This window comes from Rissa tridactyla, chromosome Z (genome assembly GCF_028500815.1).
Source record: "Rissa tridactyla isolate bRisTri1 chromosome Z, bRisTri1.patW.cur.20221130, whole genome shotgun sequence".
Classification (NCBI taxonomy): domain Eukaryota; kingdom Metazoa; phylum Chordata; class Aves; order Charadriiformes; family Laridae; genus Rissa; species Rissa tridactyla.
This window is the reverse complement of record NC_071497.1, coordinates 87,678,642-87,688,914: the sequence shown is the minus strand read 5'-3', so window position 1 is coordinate 87,688,914 and position 10,273 is coordinate 87,678,642. Positions and strand designations below refer to the sequence as shown.

The 10,273-nt window shown below is 44.1% G+C and overlaps 1 protein-coding gene across 3 annotated transcripts; it reads right to left on the bottom strand.

The window, feature by feature from the left end:
• Positions 1–3,283: 3,283 nt before the first annotated feature.
• On the bottom strand, positions 3,284–9,051 carry LOC128902833 (signal peptidase complex catalytic subunit SEC11C). Of its 3 annotated transcripts, XR_008463891.1 has the most exons (7): positions 8,277–8,774; positions 7,712–7,821; positions 6,800–6,949; positions 4,817–4,936; positions 4,112–4,331; positions 3,902–3,959; positions 3,284–3,478 (listed from the first exon to the last, which is right to left on the bottom strand). XR_008463891.1 is itself a non-coding variant. In XM_054186451.1 (6 exons), the coding sequence occupies exons 1-6, from the start codon at positions 8,878–8,880 to the stop codon at positions 3,425–3,427; spliced, it is 534 nt and encodes a 177-aa protein (XP_054042426.1). In that variant the 5' UTR covers positions 8,881–9,051; the 3' UTR covers positions 3,284–3,424. The 3 variants fall into 3 exon arrangements, 2 of the variants coding, with proteins under 2 accessions (XP_054042426.1, XP_054042425.1); XM_054186451.1 differs by lacking the exons at positions 4,112–4,331; positions 8,277–8,774 and adding an exon at positions 8,839–9,051; XM_054186450.1 differs by lacking the exon at positions 4,112–4,331 and having other exon boundaries at positions 8,277–8,767.
• Between the last annotated feature and the right edge of the window lie 1,222 nt (positions 9,052–10,273).

Genomic DNA, 10,273 nt, shown 5'->3' with positions numbered 1-10,273 from the left:
AATGCACAGTACTTCACACCAACAGCCAAGCCAGCCGGTCGCCCCGGGGGGTATCGATGTCAGCAGCGCGTGAGCCGAGGTGAACCCGTCACCGCAGCTCCCCGGATCAATGGAGCGCTCCGCCGCCAGCTAACGAGTCAGTACCTCTGCCAATTACACCCTTCATCTGCCCTGGCTTCAAAGGGAAGCTGCAGCTCAGAAGTGGAGCAGGTAACTGAAGAAAGAAGTTGTGTTTGTATAAAAGGGAAAGCACCTCGGATGCATCAAATACATAGGATCTTAACTCACTTCTTTTTATTCGTCAGCCCCATCTATAACCTAAGGAAACACGTGCACAAGCACAGCCTGTCCCTCACCTCTGAAGCGTGCACGTAAAGCTCTGCTTGAAGCACAAGGAGCAGCAATACACATAAATTTAATTCGGGGCTGGCTTGTGCCCTCAGCGCAAATTATTTTGGAGGTGATAAACAGATACATGGGATAGAACAGAAGCCCATCCAGATGGAAGGGCCGTACAAGGATCATCTAGTCCATCCTGACCACTTCAGGGCTGACCAAAACTTAAAGCGTGTTATTAAGGGCATTGTCCAAATGCCACTTCAACACTGCCAGGCATGGGGCATGGTCTGCCTCCCCAGGAAGCCTGTTCCAGGGTTTGACCACCCTCTCAGTTAAAGAAATGCTTCCTTATGTCCAGTCTGAGCCCCCCTGGTGCAGCTTTGAACCGTTCCAAGTTGTCCTGTCCCTGGGTCCCAGGGAGAAGAGCTCAGCACCTCCCTCTCCACGTCCTCTCCTCAGGAAGCTGCGGAGAGCCATGAGGTGGCCCCTCAGCCGCCTCCTCTCCAAACCAGACAAACCCAGGGTCCTCCGCCGCTCCTCACAGGACGCACCTTCCAGCCCCTTCACAGCCTGGTTGTCCTCCTCTGGACACGTTCAAATACTTCCATATCCTTCTTAAATTTCAATCATGAACTTACATGCTATAGTTGGGAAAATGTAACAGTTCCCAAAGGCTAAACCCTTTCCTCCTCCTCTGCCTCCATCGCGCTCCTTATTTCCCCTCACCTTACGTGCTTTGCTGAGCTGCTCAACTCACACAGCCGGCAGAAAACTAACAACTTCCCTGGTTCACAACTTGTGTTTTAGAAACAATTATGAGATTCCTAAATCTGAAAAAAAAAAAGAAAAAAAAGGAGTCTTTTATCCCACATAAGAGTAGCTGTACCATGTTTTAGTCATTTCACTGTGTTTTTAGCCAGTTTTAGCATTCAACCACCCGCACAGTAAAAATTACTTTTTTTTAAACGTTCAGACAGAATTGTCTCTTGCCGTGTCACAGGCATCACCGAGGAGAGTCCAGCTCCGTCTTCTTCACACCCTTCCCAGGCAGGCGGGAACGCGTCATGTTTATATAAGATTTATCATTACAGCATCTGGTCCTACGGGCTGAAAAAAACCCTCTTCTTTATCACAAAAGAGAAAGTAGATTATTTATACCGTTGAACAAGTTATTGTACGTGGCTGACCAAAGCTGTCTTGGTGGCTGCAATCGGCAGATCTCGAGGCAGCAGAAGACAGACCGGGCCCCACCGCCATCCTGCGTTTGGCTGACAGCACACACACGGCCACGGCCACAAGCACCTCTCGCCCCTCCGCAAGTCCATGCTGCAGGCTGGGATTTATCAAGGAGAGTTAACACAAGACGTCGGGCATCGCACCCAAGAAATACAACCTTTTTTTTTTTTTTTTTTTCCTCTGAGTATGAACCCGCGTATTTAGACGCTGTGTCATTTTACTAATCCGCATTTCCTCAACACAAGAAGAAATTCCCATAATAACGTGTCAAATTTGTCATTTGGGTTATGTCCAAAACCCCCCTCTCAAAGTCGGAGCTGACTGTGGCAGCACTGGGGGAGGCGGATAGGAATAAACTGATTTCGGCAATATTGGGGGGAAAAAAATAATGAAAGAAAAATCTTGCTACACATAAACTGTCTCTAAAAATTAAATTATTTTTTCTTAACTGTGGTGATACGCTTCTGGGAAGACTGCATTAAGGATACCTACATTATTCTGACATGCCATTTATTATACTCAATTTTATTTCTGCACAATTTGACACAAAATAGGTCATTTTTATAATGCGGTTTGTCATGAAAACTGCTTAGTAGGACACAAAAGAAATAATATTACTTGGAAAAATTCAGCAGTTGTCTGCCTTTCAGCACCAGCAGTTACAACAGAAGAGGTGCCATTATTGGATAATAGTATATTTTTGTAGAGGTACGGGATTATAGAAGAAACAAAACTCCGTAGGAAAAAAGCATCATGCTGTTCCTTCTCAAAGCTACAAAACCAAAGCAAGCGAGGAAAACAAGTTCGGCTTTGTTGAAGCAACAACACTGACATTTGAAGCCGAGAAAAATCCAGAATTTCATGTAAGACGGTTATCAGGTAAGTTTTAAAATGAAAAAAATCAATTTTATAGTTTAACACTAGTTTAACGCTATTTAACAGTTCAACACTATCCAGGTATCATACGAGAGCAGAGAACAATACATTCTCAAAACTGGAACGTGAATTAGGTCTTATTGGTAACGTTACTTAAGGACACTACTGGGCTATTAATTCAGGAATTTACAAGTGTTAATAAAGCCCCACAAAATCTTGTTGTTAGGTTTGTTTTATAGCTAGGGAGGTAAAGGCAGGATGTTTAACAGCCTGAACTCTAGGAACACACACAGTCCCTAGAAGTCAGGCCTCTAAAAACCAGGCCATTAGGTTTTTTGTCCCTAAACCACAAAGGAGGTGGGAAATTCACGGAAAAACCTCCAAGTTTCCATTTCTCAGTTCTTAATCAGAATGAAAGACCCTTTCTTGCCTATTTTTGTCAGGGCGCATCTAGACAACTTTTCTTTAGGTACGAGTCTGACTAAACCCCTACAACTCACTACCTGTTCCAACCCAGCTGCTGTGTCCTACAAACACTGATAAAAACACTTTGTATGGTCGTGACAAGAGAGGGCACTGACAGAGATTAAAAATAATCAAGCAAAAAAAAACAAGACAAAAAAAAAAAAGTGAGCAACAGGAGGGAGCAAGTGGGTTGAGACGCAGCAGCGCGCCGGGAGAACGGCACAGCGAGCGAGGGAGGGCCAGGAGCTGCTCCAGCACACGGCAGTCAGCGTCCTGCAAGCAAGCGACCGGCGGACTGAAGGCAGCATCTATTTAAGACAGTAAACACGCCACTGTATAAATAACCGACAGCCAAAAGCTTTACTCATTAGTTGTACAGTTTATTTAGACAAGACAGAAGCTTGTACAGTTTTGTAACTGTTTACAGAAATGAAAACATCTGAAATATATTAGGTTTTTTTCCACCCCGTATATTTAATTCTTGGAAAAGTGTCTTTTTTTTTTTTTTTTAGGATTCGCGTTTCAGCAGTACATATGCTCCCATTACTGCCAGAAGAGCGTACTGCAAAATAAAACAGAGAATGAAGTCCGATTAGAATTTATCTCCGTACAGGCTCTAAAAATCGCAAATGGTTCAGCTGTGCCCTCTCCAACATTACACCTTCTAGATAAGTACACAATTACAGAGTTGTGTTCCTACGGAATTACAGGAATTTTAATGCGATCAGATTCATTATAAATAGGCATCACAACTACATGCACTTCACTTAACGACATTCCGATAAATTAAACGTTTTCAAATGATACTAAGTTCTACTGGATAACAGACAAGCTAAAATAAGCAAGAAAACAGCTCGTTTCAGATTAGGTACAAAACTACAGAAATAAATTTATTAACGTGTATTCTTACATGCAAGGCTCTTACTACCTTTATTTGCTATTTTATAGTTTTAAATCTAAGTATTCAAAATGCCTCCATACGTACCTTAAATTTTGGATAGTCGTTCATTATTATCGTGACCATACCAACGTAAGGCAAAAATCTGTAATTGACAAGAGAGACCAATGTAAAATTAACCATCAGATATTACACAGAAATGTTTCAGTGTTACTCTGTCTTCAGGATTTTGGATAACAGATTTCAGAGGAAAAAAACAATCAGACAGACAGCAAGAGCTTTAAAGACAATACATACTTGATGAAAATTTGGGAGCAAGATCGCTCAGATTTCCCTCTCCTTCCATGCTTCATCTTGTTGCGTATCATTTATAGCATTAAAAATATCCATGGATCCAGAAATGGCGAGTAAATATCATCGTAATGAGGGGTACGCACAAAAGCCTAACGCCCCACAACACAGCGGAATCAGCTTTTTAGGGTCTCCTGTTGTTCTGCAGCTATGAGAGCCACATAACCTAACACAGAAAGGGTTTAAAACTAACACAGAAGGTATTTTAAAGGAGCATTTAACCTAGCCGGCAGCACCAAAGGTTTAGAGGGGCACTTGTTCTGTTCCTTGTTATTTAACTTGGTGGCAGGGACAGAATCTAAACAACGAAGCAAGTAAGTATTCTCGCAGAAGAGCACTTAGTACTGTTAGGCAAGTTAACCTTATCGCTATGACAACTTACGGAACTCTTAAACAAGGTTAATTTTGTATTTACTGTTGAATTATTTGTTAAAGGTGCCATTTTTTCAGAAAATTCATTTCCACTCTCCACATCAGTGAAAGGACTACAGAAAACAACTTTTCCAGGTAAAATATGTTTTTTATTAACATTTTATTTAAGAAATTCAAAAAATACCATACCAGATCTCATTTGTACCAACAGGAAAACTCATCCAAATTCTAAATTTTCTATTTCAGTTACGAAGAACACAGACATTTTGCATTACTTACCCTCTGGCTCTTCCAACAACATCTTTCTTCTCTAACCAGTTCTGACCTTCTTTGTACAAGCCTCTATCATCAACTTCATTATTATCCCCTTTCGTCAGAAATTTGATGTTCCCGTTTTCTCTAGAAGGCAATGAGATGATGAACTAAATAACACTTAATTTTAAAACCTCAATTAACATCTACTAAGCACAATGAAGATGGAAAGTGCTACGAGATTAGATAAGAATGTTGACTTCCAGTCCTGCTTATTTAACAAACACCATCAAATCATTAACATTACAGATCTACAGACAGCGTCAGTAGATCTTTAACAAGAAATGTTTTTTAAAACACTCCTAGATTGTCATTTGATGTAATCAATTACACAACGAACATCCAGAGCCAGCACTAAACTTCCTCAACAAAAGCAGTATGTGAGCAAAAGCAATATCTGGGAAAAAACCGCAACCCTCTGCACTGTCAACAAAACAGAAATTTAACTGAAATACTGAATAATACCCTAGTAAGAGGGTGGGGTTTTTTGTTTGTTTTTTTAATTGTGGAATAAGAGCCTGTGAAGCCATCATGCATTAGAGAATTAATTTAACTGAATTTGAATCACTAATTTCAGATGAGGTAGACCCTAAAAATCTTCCCTTAGGAAAGACGGTCGTATAATACTGCAGTGCTTTAGGCAATTTTCTTCTAAGTTCTACACACTTGTTTAACTCTTAGTAATCATATTTACATCAAAATAAAGCTTTGTTCTCCTTTTGACGGAAATAAATATTGAAGAGCCTCTAAAGTAGCTGCAAATCTGCATCAAATTCAGTATTTTGTCACTAACGCTGCAATGCAGTTTTAGGTCACTCATTGTTAAACAATATGGCGAGTTCCAGGCAAAACCTCACTTACATTTGATATTTATTAACGTGGCAAATAAAAAAATACATGTAACCACATAACCTTTCCCTACTGTTTCAAATGAACAAAGCATCTTGCACTACGTTTTGAACATGATACAATTTAACCCCTGCTGATAAAAAAACCTGCCACATTTCGCTCCCTTTCAAGCATTCGGCATACGTGCAGGTGATACATGCAAGACTTCGGTTCAACGCTCCCATTTAAATAAAGTTATTTAGAGTCCTCAAAATCGTTTTGCTCGAGAAGCTGCTACTTGCAAGCAATGACATCGAGAAACAAGGAGTTTTTATGAAGACAAATTAGGTACAAAAAAAAAGCAGAGGTAGTTCTTTGGTATACATATTAGTTTCAAAAAAAACTTTGAACAGATACTAGTCAAAAGATAAACACCTTCAGTTCACGGCCAGGACTTCTGAGGAGCAAATATGTCAATGCTTGCCACCTCCGGGTCAGCTTTTCGCTGTGCGGAATTAGAGACAGAATCGCCTCTTTCAGAAGGAACTGTTTATCGTACCAGGCACATGCAACAAAGGCAAAAGCAGGTGATCTACCTGTTGCTTTTCAGCATGAATTGCTGGCATTTGACTAACAGACACAAAAAGAATAAGAATCTCTTCTTTCACTCCGAGTCAAATCTCTTTTCCGGCAAACTTCATTTAGCAAAGATCACCTACTTGTCAGACTGCACCTATAGTTCTGATCCTGAATCTCCGCCTTCTCTCAGAGATTCGCTTTTAGAAGTAGCTATTTCTCATAACCAAAATCCCAATTCAACACAAGTCAGGACAGAAGCGGACTCTGCTCCCACACATATCGCCACCACTGGCAAAAACAACGTGTGCAGCTGGTGTTACCGGACTCCTCTTTGGCACAGGTTTATCTACTTCAAACCGAGGGACAGGAGTCGGAGTCTCAAGAACCGGGGACAAAAGCGGATTGCACCCTAGAGATAAGTTTTATCTTACAGCATATTCTCACTCGCTTTTTTCCACAAAATGCTACCTAATTAAAACATAAGTGAAAGTCACAGTGAAGGAAACTATGTTTAGAAACAAGGAAAATGCCAAGTTGCATTACTTTTCATGTATTTTGATTACTCTGTGAACTATTGGAATGTCTCTGCCTTCAACTTTAAAAACAACTATTTCACCAGCTCTGATTGGGTCATCGTGGAAATTTGTTAAGAACAACAGGTCTCCCCTGTGAAACGCTGGTTCCATGCTGCCACTACAAACAAAAATAAAGAGAGAGTTCATTAGCGTTATGGTAAATGAAAGAACCACCGTGAAAACAAAGGACATTTAATGCTTAGAGATAAACTCACAATTTTAACTGAAATCTGTAGCTTCACCCATTCAGTAACACTACACAGACATTTAACACAACCCAAACCTCAGCAAGTCCCGAGCTGAGCCAGCCTATAGAAGGCTTCCTTACTGCCTCGGTGCAAGAAAGAAATAAGCAGATAATTTACTGATAAAAGGAGTTTTACCGTAATACAGTTTTAAAATAAATACACATATGGTAAAAAAAAAAAGAAATTAACAAATAGACCAGAAACTGTTCAGTGGCTTCTGGAAGCGCAACACTCATTTTCTTCAGGAGAGCACAGAAACTTCATAGGATTACACACATTTCTATGAAAGCAGAATTAATTTTTTGGAATCATAACACCTATAGAGGGATTACTGTCCCTAGGTAGCAATATGTATATGCTCAAGTAGTTTATCCGTTAATTAAACGAACAAACCTAGATGTTCAAAAGTTTCACATATCTATTGCTTCCACAAACTTCAATGGAAACTAGACTGCCCTTACAAAAGCAGCCTTTGCTAAGTGTCTGAAAACAGAGTTAGTAGAAAATAAGTGTCTGAGTACTTCTTAAAGTAGGTGAGACTTCAGCTCCAAATCTTTCCAAGCGGGAAGGGGAGGAGACGAAGGACAAAACAGTATTTGGACTTTAACAAAAAAGCCTTTACATCGACTTACCTCAGCACCACAACAATAGGGCTTTCACTTCCAGTAATGACGATCAGCCCTTTCCATATCATGAGGGCAGAAGACACTATCATTGCAAAATTTAAGACTTGGTAATACAGCTATATGAAACAAGAAAATTGTTTTTAAAAGTTACTGTGTTGTATTTAGAAGCACAACGTAGGATTTCAACCCATATGCACCGCTGAATCACAATCCAGGCACGTGGGCTTTCAGGCTAAAATCACATTCCAACAGAAGCCCCTACCGGCAACCCAACCACCCAAACCACACCGCAGCACGCAGTGAAATCCTGTAAGATAGTATTTTTGCTTAAAAAGAGGAGCTGTTGGGGTAGAAGAGAAACAACAAAGGATAATTTCCAGCTATTGTCAGGCAGAAATTTCTCATGTGGAAAATCTTTCATCGATTTGACTAACTTTCTGCCCCCAAATTCGACTGCTTTGCCAGCCATTACAGCAGTGGATACCTTTTCTTTACGCTACCTCCTTTTTTTTTTTCTTGCCAGCATATGAAGATTCTCTGGTGGAAAACAGCCTGGCCTATCTCCACTTACCATCTGTCCCACTGATGTAAGAGACAGAACCAGAGACTTCCAGGACATCTTTCGAGTTTGAAAATATATATGCTGGGATTTCCAGGTGCGTGACACACTTAACAGCGTAGGCCAAGCTTCAGTATTTGCTCTGAAGTTTGGGTTTTTTTTTAAAACATGGTCGATAGCTATTAAAAACAACCCACAACAAGGAACTGTCAGAGCCTGGAGATCAGGTTTGTCACCAGCCTTACAGTCTCCCTTCCAGCCCGTTATTCGCGCAGACACACAGTAACGATAAAGCCCAGACACCCGTTCTGAGCTACGAGAGTTCAAAACCACCCGTTTGCTTCCGCGCGCTCCAGAGCGAAGCCGATCACTGACGTTAACGTCAAAACGCGGTTTCCCAGCGTTAAGCCCCAGGCCCGGGCCGGGGCACGGCCCAGCCGGTGGCGGAGCGGCCTCACCGGCAGCAGGCACGGACAGCCCGGCCGGCCCCGGCGGGACGCAGGCTCCGGAACCCCGGGGGCCTCCGCGCCCCAGCCCGGGCCCCGGCCCGCACGCCCCGGGGACCCCCCGCTACCTGCCGCTTGTTCATGCGCCGCAAGTCCCCGAAGAGGTCCATGGCCGCCCGCGGGGACGGCCCGCGCCGCCCGGCGGCTCCTCAGCGGGTGGCGGCGGAGGCCGTTGGCAGCCCGAGCCCCAGCGCCGAGCGCGACCCGCGACTGCCGCCGGCCCGGGGAGGGGGCACCGCTCTGCTCCCCGGGAGTTGTAGTGTCCTGCCGCCGCCGCCCCGCCGGCCTCTGCGGCCAACAGGACTACAACTCCCAGCATGCTCTGCGACAGCGGGCCCTGAGGGCGAGGCCCCTCGCCTGCTGCCCCCAGAGGTGCCTGACCAGTTTGCTCTCCGAGGGGGCTCCCGGTGGGCGCCGAGACCTCACGATCGAGCGGATCGAACCAGACGCGCCTGCGGAGGCGCAGAACGGGCGGCGTCGGCCTCCTCAGCCGCCATCGCTTTGGGCCAGGCGACCGCCGGCCACCTCTCCCCGCCGCCGGTCTGCGTGTGCGCGGCCCATTGGCGGGCGGGGGGGCGGGGCCAGCGGGAGGGGCGGGGCCACAACAGAGGCAACGGGCGAGGGAGGTGCCCGCGGCCCCTCCTCGGGCGGGCGCCGTGACCGGGAGCGGGGCGGGAGGCGGACGTCGGGGAGAAGCGCCCCCGAGGGCAACCTCAGAGATGGCCGGAAGGTCCCTGAATTAGCTTTGTGTAATTAAGATTTTTTTTTTCTAATTAAAAAGGTGTGGAACGAAGTTACCTGTTCTTTAAGATCTGAAATGCCGGACAGATTCATGCACAGGAAAAGGTTTTCTGCAACTCCCCTGAAGTGGGTTTTTTATACCGTGCAATACATAGATTTTTTTTTTTTTTTTTTTTAAATGAGAAATAAAGATTAAAAACAGTGATCGGGACAAAGTGACGGGGAAGTACAAGCGATACGAGGGAGACTAACAAACCCATCCCCCGTGGGTGGCTGTTACCCACAAAATCTGGAGCCGCGTATTGTTTTCCGTGCCTTTTTTTTTTTTTTTTTTTCTGGGACATACTGAGCCCTTTTGCAGAGTTTACTGATGCTCGTGTGTTGTCGCTACATGCGTTCCGTGATGACAGTTCAGAGCCCAGGCCTGTTGACGAGCCCATGAACCTTCTCGGTGCCGGCTGAATCCTGCGTTTCGGCCTCCGGCTGCTCTGCGAGCGCGTTCCCCACGCGTCCGGTATTCACACAGCTGGGAAACGACGATCACAAAGCTACTAATTAAAATATACAACACAAGAGCTACCTGTCGTCTAATTACATTTCTCTCCCAGGAAACTGTGCCTTTCAAGCAAAAAAAAAAGGCCAAACTCTCATTTACACCAGAAATAATTGTACCTGGAGTAAATCTGAGCCCCTCGTTGAATGTACCACTAATTCACACGAGGGTGGCAGAACTGAGTTCAGACCAGTAACCCACCGGCAATT